We start from the raw sequence: 13,978 nt of genomic DNA on the forward strand, positions 1-13,978 counted from the left end.
CTGTGACTTGCACGTGGGAGGTTGGTGGTTCTCATCCCCCTTTTTCTTCTTCTTCTTCTTCTTCTTCTTCTTCAAGAGAAGGGAGTTGAGCACTTGCCTCTCAACCAAATGGCCTAAGTGTCTGCCTAGGAAGTAGTGGGATGTGGGCTCTCCCTCAGGCTTTTCTGTTGCAGGTTGGCCGCTTTCAGTGCATATTACATGAGAATTGGGAAAACAGCTCCCTATGACTCCCTGAATAGTCCTGGGGTTGCGCTGCGTACCCTGGAAGCAGTAAGCTGCTGGTTCAAGCCCCCTCTCTGTTTGTTGAGATCAAGGCTTGGGAGCTTAATCTCTTGCCCCGCGAGTGTTCCACTTTCACTATATATTAATCGGGGCAAAGGCAGCCTTCCAAGCCCTCTATGGTACAGGGGTTAAGGTGCTCACCTGCTCTGTGTGTGCTCCCGGTTCAACTCCCCTGGTCGTCGCTTGAGACGGGAGCCTCAATTTCTTACCGCTCCAGCCTTCCACTTTAACTATATATTAACCGGGGCAAAAAAAAATCTCCAAGCCCTCTATGGTATGGGGGTTAGGGCGCTCGCTTGGATTGTGGGTGACCCTGGTTCAACTCCCCTGGGTGTCGATTGAGACGGCATGGGGAGCCTCAATTTCTTACCGCTCCAGCCTTCCACTTTAACTATATATTAACCGGGGCGAGGTAAGCTCTCAAGTCCCTCTATGGTACGGGGGTTAGGGCACTTGCTTGGATTGCGGGTGACCCTGGTTCAACTCCCCTGGGTGTCGATTGAGATGGCACGGGGAGCCTCAATTTCTTACCGCTCCAGCCTTCCACTTTAACTATATATTAACCGGGGCAAAGAAAAGTCTCCAAGCCCTCTATGGTATGGGGGTTAGGGCGCTCGCTTGGATTGCGGGTGACCCTGGTTCAACTCCCCTGGGTGTCGCTTGAGACGGCACGGGGAGCCTCAATTTCTTACCGCTCCAGCCTTCCACTTTAACTATATATTAACCGGGGCGAGCTAAGCTCTCAAGTCCCTCTATGGTACGGGGGTTAGGGTGCTTGCTTGGATTGCAGGTGACCCTGGTTCGCATCCCCGCTTGGTGGGACAGGAGGGCCTCTGGTGGGTGAGAGGAGGCCCCTCCTAGCTGAGCAAGAGGCCCGACACAGGGCCTCTTGCTTTTTTAATTAAAGAGGCAATGCTGCACTACAGTAAAACCCCCCTCTCACTCTTGTCCACCCTGATCAGGATACACGCCCAGGTTGTGGCAGACCCCAGGGCACTCCCCTGCTCTTTTGAGGGGTGTGAACTGGGGGCCGCCACCTCCTGGGGAGAGTCACTGGCGAGCGATCCCTGTCCGAATCCCCTCTCCGTCCCAAGAAGACAACGGCCTCTTGAGAAAGAGAGGGGCTTCGGACAAGGATGGCCCACCTAAAGGACGGTCGCCTAGGAGGCAGGAAATCCCTGTGCAAATCCCTGCTGAATGGGCAGCTGGGGGATTTGAACCAGGATCTCCCCCAACCCAGGCGAGTATCCTAACCACTGGACTAGAGAGTGAGGGTATCTGTGAGGCCGGCCCAGAGCCCATTTAACTAAAGTGGAACAGCTTCAATGGGCAAGAAGAAGGAGGCAGGCAACCCCCTCGCTAATAGAGAAAGGTCCAGGGACACGCACCAGGGGAGATTTGAACCCACATCTCACACACCCCAGGCATCCAGTGTGACCATCAGCCTACAGAGGGTGTTGCGGTAAGGAGAGGCCCAAATACCATTTAATTCAAGTGGTACAGCTTTGAAAGGCAAGAAAAGAGGCACCCGCAACACTACCCAGGGAGGTTTGAACTCACATCTCCTCCACCCAAGGCGCACAGTCTAGCCATCAGCCTACAGAGGGAACTGGGTCAGCCTGAGGCCCAAATACCATTTAATTAAAGTGGAACAGCTTCCACAGGCAAGAGAGAAGCAGCCCACCCCACCCCCAATCACAGAACTCCAAAGATCTGGGAACACCTACCAGGGCTGCATTTGCCACCTCTCCAAATCTCTTCTTAGCAGAGGCACTAGGGCGATTTGCAGCAGGGTCCCCCACAGCCCTTGTGAGGACCCTAACCATCGCACTAAAATTACACAGAAGGCCTGTGCCTCCTTCCCCCTCTGCTCAAATCTGTTTTGTATGATCTTCGGCAGGTACATATCAATCTGACACAAAATGGTTCATGCACCTAAGTCAGCTTACTCCAGGAGGGGTTCCTGGCTGCAGATCACAAATATATCTCGGTCCCAAGCTGCCTAAACGGGTCAGGGCTTAGCACCGCCCCCCTTCTTGGCATGTCCCAGTGGCTAGCTTATCAGTTCCATATCTGTCATTCTTGTTTTTATGTATCCCATTCTTTGGTACCTGTCTCTGTCCCTTCCTCCAAGACAGAGTCCAAGCCCCTAACTCAGGCATTGGGAATCCCATTGTTGTTCCAATGATTTTCTAGGCATCTGGAAGCCAGGGCAATGGTGAGATTGCCACATCTATACCCCTTTGTGGGTCTGGTCCACAATGCTGAGACAGAGGGGAGCGGAGACAGAGTATACTTGGTCCATATTACAAGCAAAGAGCACTGGGAGGTAAGGGAGCTGAGAACAGGCATGCCAGGGGCATGTAGTCCTGAGACCAGTGGAGAAGAGGGATTGCTGACAGTGGGGATGCTCTGGCGTTCATACAACAGACATCACTAAGTCCAACAGAGGTGTGAATGGGTGTGCTTTGTGAATGCTGCAAGCCCTGAGATCTGGGTGGGCAATGCAGAATAGACACTGAGAGACCAGGTGACAGCTTATGCCAAGGCCCCTCGGTCTCACCTGAACACTGACAAATACCTGGCTGGAACCCATCTGACTCACCTGTGTGTTAATATTGTTAAAACAGACATTAGAAGTGTAAGAATGTGTTTAGATTTTATAAAACGTTTGTAAATTGCTGCATGCATTAATCTCGCTTATAATATCTGTACCCAATGGTATAAGGTAATATTTAAGTGTTTGCATTGTAATCCTTGGTAACTGTAAATCACGAATGAGGAGAAAGACATCAGGTCGTGTGAAATGCTGGTGTGCAGAAGGTGTGATGTCCTGCCCAACAGAGAAGGCCCATCAATGGCAGATGAACTACTGTGGAACCTTAAAAGGGAGAAAAGACCTCTTTGGTTTCTCTTCTCTCTCCAGCTCAGCGGCTGTCGTCAGCCAGCTCTTTCTGCCGTGCCACCGAAAGCTGAAGTAGAGTCACTTCTACTGACAGCATGAATGTTTGACAACATACAACACATGTCCGTTCCCAGCTCTGCTTCTTCTTTTGATCAGTTGTTTTGTTGCGATTATCAAATGATTTGAGATTGTGCCTTTTTATGGGCTCAAAGACATCTCCCTCACCCCTTTGCAGCCTCCTGGTTACAAACTGTTTCATTCCTTGTGTGCCGTTCTCTGTGATCAAGCAAACTTTCTTCAGTTTCAGGTGGGGTCACAGTAGATGTTGCAGTGTTCACAAGTGGCTGCCTGTGGTCTGGGCTTGTTCCAGGTTCAGTGCATAAAGGTTTTGTCATACTTTCAGTCACAAGTTTTATAATATCTTGGACAGCAGTTTCATCTGTAGCAATGCCCTTTGTGGTCACTTCTTTGTGGAGATCTGCTTCTGAAGGCTGCATTCCACACATCTGCCTTGTGTAGATGTTACAGCTGCCTTAAAATGTGCAGAGACAAGGTGGGTGAAGTAATATCTTTGATTGGACTGAGTTTTCTTGGTATTCGAAAGCTTGTCTCTTTCACCATAGTCCAGTAAAAGATATTACCTCACCTGCCTTGTCTCTCAGATATCTCGGGGAAAACACATCACTGCGAATAACGTAAAATGTACAGTCAGGTAATACTTGGTCAACGCCTTATCTTTTGTGCAAAGATGCAGATGCTTCTCACAGTCCTCGTTGAGTGATTGCCACATGCTTCTGTGGTATATGGCATGACATGGCCGTGGAGCAGTCTGGTATTCTGTACCCTGACTGTCAGCTGGCATGGGACATATATCTGGCTTCTGGTACATTTACACAACCCCATCTAGCATAGCTCATATGACCACACTGCAATTCGAATGCAATCATCTCTGCCAGTGTCTCAAGCCACAAGGACTTGTTATCACCTCTCTTTGCTGCAGTGTATCCCTCAGGAGTTGGGCAACATCCATTACATATTTCAGAGTAACAGCCGTGTTAGTCTGTATTCGCAAAAAGAAAAGGAGTACTTGTGGCACCTTAGAGACTAACCAATTTATTTGAGCATGAGCTTTCGTGAGCTACAGCATCCGATGCATCCGATGAAGTGAGCTGTAGCTCACGAAAGCTCATGCTCAAATAAATTGGTTAGTCTCTAAGGTGCCACAAGTCCTCCTTTTCTTTATCCATTACATAGTTTTCCCAGAGCAGAAATGTATCTCAGCAGTTTTTGCCTTGGGTAATGTAAGTGTCCATGAGCTGGTGGAGTGACTGGGTTCTGTTCATGACGTCTGCCAGAGCATTCTGTGCTTCCACGCTCTTTTCTCTGTGTGCCTTGTCCACATCTTCAAATGCTTCCGTGCAAGGTCAAGCTTTCTCCAAGATGCGTCTCTTCTCATCTCCTGGGAGAACATCATTGTTCATGGAATCGCCCAGTGCCACCCATTTCAAATGATTCATTGCTTCCTTCATAGGTTTCTGGATTCTAACACCACGGTTATGTGCTTTCGCTCCTACAGCATGGCTGATGACTGAAGCACCATCGATGCTTGCTTCCACAAGGAGGTCTTCAAACCCACTTTCCTGTATCACACTGCCTATGTCACCCAGGAAATTCACTGTACGATGCACGCCTCCCATCTCAAAGGGGTCATTGTCAAATTCGGTTCGATTCCTCCATTTAATCAACTGTGCTTTGCAATACATTGCTTCATCATACACGTCATAAGTCCAGTCTTGGCCCAGAGAGTGGAACATATCCTGAAAATATTTCATCCTGGTGTACTCTGTATTTACATCAGTTGCTGATGCAGAAATCATTGCACAGTAGCCAATAGTCATAAAATAGCAGACAGAAAGTCTTCTCCAATCAGTCCACCCTACAAATAATGACAGATATTTTGATGTATTACATGATACAAACAAGCTCATACTGTCGTGTGACTACAGACTTTTGCTTTAACCAAAGGCAGACAAGTATGGGAAAATGCATAAAATATGTCACCAGGGGCTAAATATTCCCCAAACTTTCTGCAACAGTATTATTTTGACTACATAGTTCGTAGGCAATTGAATTTAGAAGCTTTCTGCCAATTTTTGGTAAAAAATAGACCGTGTTTCTCCAAGTTGTGGCCTTTTTGGTGATTTTATGATTTTTTCAGGTTAAGGTTTCAACATGACATGATATAGAATAACTGCACCACTCCCAGCAGCTACAAACACCCTGCTGATGACCACCAGATGTGTGTCTAACATGTGGCGACAAAATGTTTCTCGCTGACTCATTCATAAGACCCCTTTTTAAATCTGACTGGCTGACGACTCCTCCTCCAGGTTTGCCAGCTCTGCCGCTGATACCCAAGGTGTAGGCTTCAGCTCCCTCCGTGAGACCCTGGCCAGGCAGAGCAGACCAGGTTTCCTGCTGCTCCTCTGCTCAGCAGATCTGGCCGTGAATATGCGCTGGGAGCAGATCTGCAGAGTAAGAAGCTGGACAGTCCCCCCTCAGAGGAGAGCCGCCGGTAGATGGGGCTGTGGTTCTGAACACGCCCCCAGGGACCTGGGGGATTGGGCTGGAGCAAGCTACAGGCCCTGGTAACCCTCGTTTGCACTCTCTCTTGGCAGAGTTCGCAAAGCTGATCCAGCTGCTCTGGACCTCGTCTCCCAATGAAGTGGTGAGCCCCTCGGAATTCAAGACCCAGATCCAGAGATACGCACCCCGCTTTGTCGGCTACAAGTAAGGCTCTGCCACAGCCTAGGCTAGACGGGGGGCGGGGTGGGGGGCTTGTGGAGCCCAGGGAGTGGCTCCTTACCCTTCCCTTGTCCACTCCAGCCAGCAGGATGCTCAGGAATTCCTGCGCTTCCTCCTCGATGGGCTCCACAGCGAGGTGAACCAGGTGCTAGTGCGGCCCAGATCCAACCTGGACAACCTGGACCACCTGCCGTAAGTAGGCGGCGCGCGCGAGGAGAGAGCCACGCCCGTGGCACAGACTGGTGCCTCTCGCACGCTGCCTGTGCAGAGCAGCATCCATCCATCATCGCCAGGGAGCCACGCTCCCTGCCAGCTGGCTCACGCCCAGCCTGGAACTGGAGAAGGGGTCCCAGAGGTGTTTTTCACCAGCTAAACCCAACCCCAGGGGCCTGCCTTGGCCAGCTCTCTCTTTGGGGTGATTCTGAGCAAGTTCAGATTGGTGGTGGCTGGACCAAATTGGCAGCAAACGCCCAGGACACCAGAACCCAACTGTGATGGGGTCTGGGGGGAGACAGGGGCTGCAGGTGCGGAGGGGATATTGGGGCCTAATAAACGAGCCACAGGGAAGGAAAATCACCAGCAGATCCCAAACTGGGCAGGTAACTGTCCCCTCCAGAAAAGAAAAGAAAAGAAAAGAAAAGAAAAGAAAAGAAAAGAAAGAAAGCCCTGCTAATGTGAGGGGATCCCTTCTTCCCACGCGTTCCAAGCTCGGGGGAGCCGGCAGCCCTGTAACAGCCCGGCATTCTGCACACCTGCCTGCCGTGATGTCTGTAGGGTTTAGCATTGCTAGCCCTGGAATTAGCACGTCACAGATCCCAAATATATGGAGTCCCCAGGCTTGATGTATGGGGGTAAGGCTCTGGTCTCTTATGTCACTCAACTCGCGAGCCATCAAGTGCTCCAGCGGTGCTGGACTAAAATTCAAGTGGACTAAATGCAAAGCCCGAAGGCCCTCAGCATGCCGTGCTTTTAAGGGTTTGAGACCCACTGGCGCGGTAGTGGAGTTCAGGACCAGAGAAGCTTTTCCAGCATCAGTCCTGGACCAGTGACCGTAAAGGGGGCAGAGCATGCTCCCTGCAGCTCCCTCCTAATTGGCATGCTTCCGCCTGCAGACTGCAAAGCAGCTCAGGGCTTGGTGGGGCGCTGGCCCTGGCAGGCATCTCACACACTCTGTCTCTTCTTTGTCCCCTGCAGTGACGATGAAAAAGGGAGGCAGATGTGGCAGAAGTACCAGGAGAGGGAGGATAGCCGGATTGGAGGTGAGTGCCTGGGTACGGGGAGGGGAGGACATGGGGGCAGGGAGTGGATGGAAGGATAGCAAGGCCCAGGGAGTGAAGTGGAGGCGGGCAGGGGAATTGCAGTGTCTATGGAGGGGAGGGCAGGCAGCCGGCTCAGACCCCATACATCCAGTACACAAATGGATAGATCGGTAGAAGACACGGTTGCTGTGATGGTCAGAGCCCTGCCGGGTGAGGGCTGGGCCATGCAGTGCCTTGGGCATCTCTCACCCCCTCTCGTTCCCACCCCACCCCAGATCTCTTCGTCGGGCAGCTGAAGAGCTCCCTGACCTGCAGCGAGTGTGGTTACTGCTCCACGGCCTTCGACCCCTTCTGGGACCTGTCCCTGCCCATTGCCAAGGTAATGCCCCCACCCCCACCTGCTGCTCAGCGTCCCCCCATCCTGCCTGCCTGGGCATGCTCTGACCCTCACTTTTTGCTCCCCACAGAAGAGCTACGGCGAGGTGACCCTGTTGGACTGCCTGCGGCTCTTCACCAAGGAGGATGTGCTGGATGGAGACGAGAAGCCAGTGAGGGAGGGATGGGTGGGGAAACGGTGGGAGGAAGGGATGGATGGGCAGGGACAGATGGACAGGCAGACTGCTGTTTAGGGATCAGGAGGTGCGGTACAGAGATCACCACCCTTCGGCACTGCGCCATTTGCCCACATCACAGTTTTGCTGTAGCAGTTGGTCCCGCATCCCAGCCCCATGGGAATGAGGCCGCCTGCCCTCAAGGTGGGCACCATCTTGGCTCAGGGATAGGCTTGGATTTGCTTCCGCTGTGCCCCATTTCCGCTAGACGGTGGGCCTATTTGCTGAAGTTCCCCTGTGGGTAGCACGCTCGGGCCTGGCCCAGGGCTCCTGGGTTCAGCCCCCCGGTGATGCTATCAGGATCCCCCTCTAATCCTGGTTTGTCTCCCCCAGACATGCTGTCGTTGCAAAACCAGGACAAGGTGCACAAAGAAGTTCAGCGTCCAGAGGTTTCCAAAGATCCTGGTGCTTCGTATCCATCAGTCTCCCCGGAGCTCCCTGCAGTGGAGATCCCAGCACCTAGGCAGCATATGCCATGGGGCGGGAGGGTGGGGGGTCTTGGGGCAAAGGGATATGGGTGGGAGTCACCTCCTACCCCCAGGCATTAGCAGATCCAGCTTCTGCTGAGTGGGACATACCAGAGGAAGACCGGGGCCCATCCCCAAGAGGGCAAAGGGCTCTGTGCATATCTCCTCCCACCCTTCCCTCCCATCCATCTGTCCTGGCCCTGCCCCCTTTCCTTGACTCCGCCCCCCCAGATCTGAAGCGCTTCTCTGAAGCCAGGATACGAACCAGCAAGCTCACCACCTTCATCAGCTTCCAGCTGAAGGACCTGGACCTGCGGGAGTTTGCCGCACAGAGCTGCAGTGAGTGCCCTGGGGCAAGGCGGGGGCTGGGTGTGCTGGCACAGGGAGACAACAAGCCCGTAGCTGATGGGGCAGGGCTGGGGCAGCGTCCCTCACGGCATCCCACTGGGCATCAGGGGCATGTCACGGAGCACCCCTGTCTCTAACCAGTGTGCCACACTGCCCGGCCTGGCCCTAGATCAGACACACACCCAGTCGTGACCCTTCCTCCCTGTGCGGATTTATTCTTCACTTACCAAGGTCAAGAGAGTGGGTTGCGGCCTGCCAGCAAAGCAGACTTCCCCACAGCCACCTCTCCTCCACCCAGGCTGCCCCTCTGAACTTCTCCCGTTTCCTCTCCCTCCCACTTAGATCCTTCCACTTACCCATCCCATTGCCTCATCAGCCCAGCAATTGCCACCCAAGCTGAGTCATCCCCAACAGACTTCAGCCTGCACACCTTCCCCGTGCTGCAGCCACCTCGAATCGGGCCCTGGCACAGGGAGCTTGGTGGCTGATGAGCCACCCCAAGGGAGCTCTCCCCACTAGCTGCGTGTCCTTGGTTGCCAGTGCACTCATCCCACAGACAGGGCATGGGTACGTTCTGTCTCCCCAGGACTGTGTCCTGCCCCAGCAGAGGCTGCACGGCACGCTCTGCCTTGCTGCACCCCTCTACCCCACACCCTCGAGGGAACCAGACAGTGGTGGATGAATTCCCCAGCCCCCGAGGGACATGTCTTTAGCCTTGTATTTCAGGTGTGGAAACTGAGGCACAGGACGTGACACACACAAAGCCATGCACTAAGCCAGTGGCAGAGCTAAGAACAGAACTGAGGAGTCCTGGCTCCCCCAATCACTTGCTCACTCAAGACCACTCTCCCTCCCCAAGCGGAGAATAGAACCCAGGAGTCCTGGCTCACCCCCTCCCCCATTCTTCTGCCCAGTCCTTGGGGTCTTGCTCTTTGTGCCTTGCTAGTGGAATCCCAAGGGCACAATACCAGCCCGGCAGGGGATTCTAGCAGCAGGGGTCCGGATGAGCACGCTGGACCCTACCCTCGCTAATTGCTGGGTTTGCTCTGCTCTGCCCCACCCCTACAGATCATGCCATTTACAACCTGTATGCCATCTCAAATCACTCCGGGACCACCATGGGAGGGCACTACACAGCCTACTGCAAGAGCCCAGTGTCTGGCGAGTGGCACACTTTCAACGACTCCCGGTAATCCTGGCACTTGGCATCCCAGGCACCCGTCCCACTTCCCATGTGGCCAGGGGTCTGTATGGGCATGTGGGGAGGTGGATGGGTATTGTGGGCTGATGTGGGGAGCAGCTCTGTGGATTGAGGTGACTGAGGGCTGCATGGGCAATGAGTGTTGTGGGGGAGATCTGCAGATGTAGGGTAACTGGGGGCTGCACAGGCTAGGGGGGTTGTGGGGGTAGCTCTGTAGATGTGGGGTAACTGGGGGCTGCGCAGGCAATGGGTGTTGGGGGAAATCTGTAGATGTGGGGTGATTGGGAGCTACACAGGCTCTGGGTGATGTGGGGGGAGATCTGTAGATGTGGGTGTGATGGGTTTGGTCACAGGGACCCCCTTGGGACTGCCACCTGATGTGCTGAGACTACCTGTGAGCCCGTTTTCCCAGCGCCCAGCATTCTGCCTTTCTGGGCAATTTGCAACTTGTGCAGTTCTAGCTTCTTCTGATCTTCACTCTTACTTATTTTGCTTACTTTTCTGTCCCTATTTCCCTTACCCAAAATAAGCAAACAGAAAATAACTAACCGGTAATCACTTTGTCTGTTCTCCAGCCAACACACTTAAACCTCACTTAAAATCACTACCAGCATTTCAAAGCAATCAGCTGTGCACAGATCCTGCTTGACTATGCCGCTGTGACAGGTTGAGTCAGAGAAACTCCCTTGGGACTGCCACCTGATGTGCTGAGAGCCCCTTTTCCCTGGCAGCTTGGGACTTCAGTACCCTGTCTTGTTGAGCCAGACACGCCAGCCTGCTGCAAACACAGACCCAGGTCTGAACCACGTCCCCCAAAAGCTGCAGACTTAACTAAAAGCGGCTTAAGAAGTGCTCCTGTCTCTAGCACCCAGATATCCAGTTCCCAGTGGGATCCAAACCCCAGAAAATCTGTTTTACTCTGTATAAAGCTTATACAGGGTAAACTCATAAATTGTCCACCCTCTATAACACTGATAGAGAGATATGCACAGCTGTTTGCGCCCCCAGGAATTCATGGCTTACCCTGGGTTAATTAATAAACAAAAGTGATTTTATTAAGTATAACAAGTAGGATTTAAGTGGTTCCAAGTAATAACAGACAATAAAGTAAGTCACCAAGCAAAATAAAGCAAAACACGCAAGTCTAAGAAGAATACACTAAGAAACTGATTACAGATGAAACCTCACCCTCAGAGATGTTCCAGTAAGCTTCTTTCACAGACTAGACTCCTCTCTAGTCTGGGCCCAATCCTTTCCCTGGTACAGTCCTTGTTCCAGTTCAGGTGATAAAAACTAGGGGATTTCTCATGACTGCAGCCCCCTTTGTTCTGTTCCACCCCCTTATATACCTTTGGCACAAGGCGGCAATCTTTTGTCTCTTTGGGTCCCCACCCCTCCTTCTAAATGGAAAAGCACCAGGTTTAAGATGGATTCCAGTACCAGGTGACATGGTCACATGTCCTGTGAGACCCCAAGCCTTCATTCTTCCCAGCCTGACTCATAGGAAGGCTTGCAAGTAACAGAGCCATCTGCAGTCAATTGTCCTAGCTGATGGAACCCATCAAGATTCTAAACCACCATTAATGGCCCACACTTTGCATAACTACAATAGGACCTCAGAGTTATGTTTTATATTCCTACTTTCAGATACAGGTATGATATAGTCATACAAATAGGATGACCACACTCAGTAGATTATAAGCTTTGTAATGATACCTTACAAGAGACCTTTTGCATGAAGCGTATTCCAGTTACATTATATTCACACTCATTAGCATATTTTCATAAAATCTTATGGAGTGCAACATCACAGTGGGGTAACTGGGGGCTGCATGGGGAATGGGTGTTGGGGGAGATCTGTAGATGTGAGGTGACTGGGGACTGCACGGGCTCTGGGAGTTGTCAGGGGAGATCTGTAGATGTGGGGTGACTGCGGGCTGTATGGGCTCTGGGTAGTGTGGGGGTAGCTAGGTAGATGTGGGGTGACTGTGGACTGCACAGGCTAGGGTGGTTGTGAAGGTAGCTCTGTAGATGTGGGGTGACTGGGAGCTGCACGGGCTCTGGGTGTTGTTGGGGGAGATCTGTAGATGTGGGGTGACTGGGGACTGCACAGGCTCTGGGTGTTGTGGGGGTGGCTCTGTAGCTGTGGGGTGACTGGGGGCTGCTATGGGGGTAGCTTCCCTTCCTGTGCCATGACCGCCACTCTCTCCCTACAGCGTCACCCCGATGTCCTCCAGCCACGTGCGCAGCAGCGACGCCTACCTGCTCTTCTACGAGCTGGCTAGCCCATCTTCCCACATGTAGCTCCTACCCCCCCGCTCGGCCCCTTGGGAGCATGGCATGGCCACGCCGAGACGGGAAGACCCAGGACGGCCACGACTCTGGCGGGGATTTCTATTAATCGGTTCGTTTTTTAAAAAACGACACAAGACGCAAGAGAAACCACCCCTAAAATGGGGCCAGCACCCTGGCCGGGGGTGGGGGGGTAGATTTCTCCTGCCCGTGGGCCCATTGCGGCTGAGGCTGAAGACAAGTGGAGCCCCAGACCAACCGGCGGCACAGACAGCGGAGAGGATGCCGGCACAGAGGGGGCTGGACAGTTTGGACGATTCCTGCTATTAGGGGCGGGGATTGGATTCTTAGCTTATTTTGCTCTTTTCTTTAGTGTGTAATAAATGCCAAGGGGTGCAGAAGCCTGCCTGTCCCATTAACTCCAAGCAACCAACCCCTCCCACCCCGGGGCAGACACGAGTGGGGTTTGGGGACCCAAGAGTACCTCCATCTCATCCTGGTGCAACCACACCATTTGGAGCCTGCTGCTTGGGAACCCCATCTTGAATTGCACTATGGAAACACCACACCTGCTCTCCAGCTCGGCCCCACCCTGCTCGCTGCAGCCAGGGGCTGCTCCTCCAAACCGGACTAATAGCCCGCCACCCTTCTCCAATAGCCCGAGGCAACTTGGCTGGTGGCTCTGCCCACAGAGCAGTCGTAGCAGTGAATTATTGATTTGAAACTCCCTGGCCAGGCTATGACCGGATTTGTGTGGATGACGCCCAGCGGTGCACAGGGAGCCCAGGACAGGTCCTGGAGTGACTGTTCTGCATCTCAGCACTTTGGGGGGATACTCTTGAGTTCATTTTTAATTGACTTTTCTCAATCCACAGTGCCCACACTGGTTTCCTAGGGGGCCTCCTTGCTCGGAGTATCGGGGATGGGGGAGAGACTCGCTTTGGGTGGGTTTACCAGCCTGCTGTACAACCGTGCCTTAAAATGTTTTGAGAGCAGGGAGGGGCATGTGAGCTGAAGTAATGTTCCCATAATCCTCTGGGGCATGCCCAGCCTATGCCATGAGGGCCAGCAGCTTTCTGAGAGCCAGCTTTTTATTTTTTTTTGGGGGGGGGGGGAGGGGGGCGGGAGGGTCTCTGAGCAGTTGGGAATGGTGAGCAGCAGCCTCTCCCTCCCACAGAGGCGTGAAGCCAGCCCCACTGGGCTTCCCCTGGATTGGCCAGGGAATCTCAATTGCCTTTTTAGTCTTTTCTCTAATTTGTTCTCTTCCTCCCTTCCCCCCCAGCCTCATTCAGAGCATCCCACCCCACCCTACAGCTAAGCTAGCCCCTGGCATGCTCAGAGATGCCCCCACAGCCATGTTGAATTGTGCCACTTGCCTGTTCTTGGCACTGCACGGCTGGGGCATCCTGGCTGCTTTGCCTGCTTCCCTCAACCGCTCCTTGCGCCCTGCCCCAAGAACAGGTCTAAGAGGACTGACACTTAGCTTGAAAGGGACATTTTCCAACTGCTTAGCCAGGGCCCCTTTCAACGTGGCTGGGGGCACCTGCTGCAGGGGAAGAGTGGCTACAGGAGCAGCCCAGACAGCAGCTGGGGGGAGGCTGAGCAGAGCAGAGTTGCTGGTTTGGTTATTGCTTGTTTACTGTGTAAGCAAGGTGAGCGGAAGAGTGTAGAGTACAAGGGAGACTTGTACAGGAATAAATTTTAGCTTGAACACCACCCCCAGGCTTTGCCTTGCTGTGTGCGTCCCAAGCTAACAGGAGAGACCGCACTCCTCCCAGCCTAATGCTGCAGCTCAAGGGCATGAGCTG

At 53.0% G+C, this 13,978-nt stretch overlaps 1 protein-coding gene across 4 annotated transcripts in view; it reads left to right on the forward strand.

Annotated features, from left to right (window-relative positions):
• The window catches only part of USP2 (ubiquitin specific peptidase 2), a 50,964-nt gene extending 37,712 nt beyond the window's left edge, over positions 1 to 13,252 (forward strand). For all 4 annotated transcript variants that reach the window (XM_077839915.1, XM_077839917.1, XM_077839916.1 and 1 more), the window contains 9 exons: positions 5,866 to 5,977; positions 6,074 to 6,184; positions 7,187 to 7,251; positions 7,527 to 7,630; positions 7,719 to 7,799; positions 8,196 to 8,274; positions 8,561 to 8,668; positions 9,746 to 9,866; positions 12,095 to 13,252. In XM_077839915.1, coding sequence (XP_077696041.1) covers positions 5,866 to 5,977; positions 6,074 to 6,184; positions 7,187 to 7,251; positions 7,527 to 7,630; positions 7,719 to 7,799; positions 8,196 to 8,274; positions 8,561 to 8,668; positions 9,746 to 9,866; positions 12,095 to 12,182 — 869 coding nt within the window. In that variant the 3' untranslated portion in view covers positions 12,183 to 13,252. The remainder of the gene's footprint in view (positions 1 to 5,865; positions 5,978 to 6,073; positions 6,185 to 7,186; positions 7,252 to 7,526; positions 7,631 to 7,718; positions 7,800 to 8,195; positions 8,275 to 8,560; positions 8,669 to 9,745; positions 9,867 to 12,094) is intronic.
• The last annotated feature ends 726 nt before the right edge of the window (positions 13,253 to 13,978 follow it).

The sequence above is a fragment of the Eretmochelys imbricata genome, chromosome 22 (genome assembly GCF_965152235.1).
Source record: "Eretmochelys imbricata isolate rEreImb1 chromosome 22, rEreImb1.hap1, whole genome shotgun sequence".
Taxonomy (NCBI): domain Eukaryota; kingdom Metazoa; phylum Chordata; order Testudines; family Cheloniidae; genus Eretmochelys; species Eretmochelys imbricata.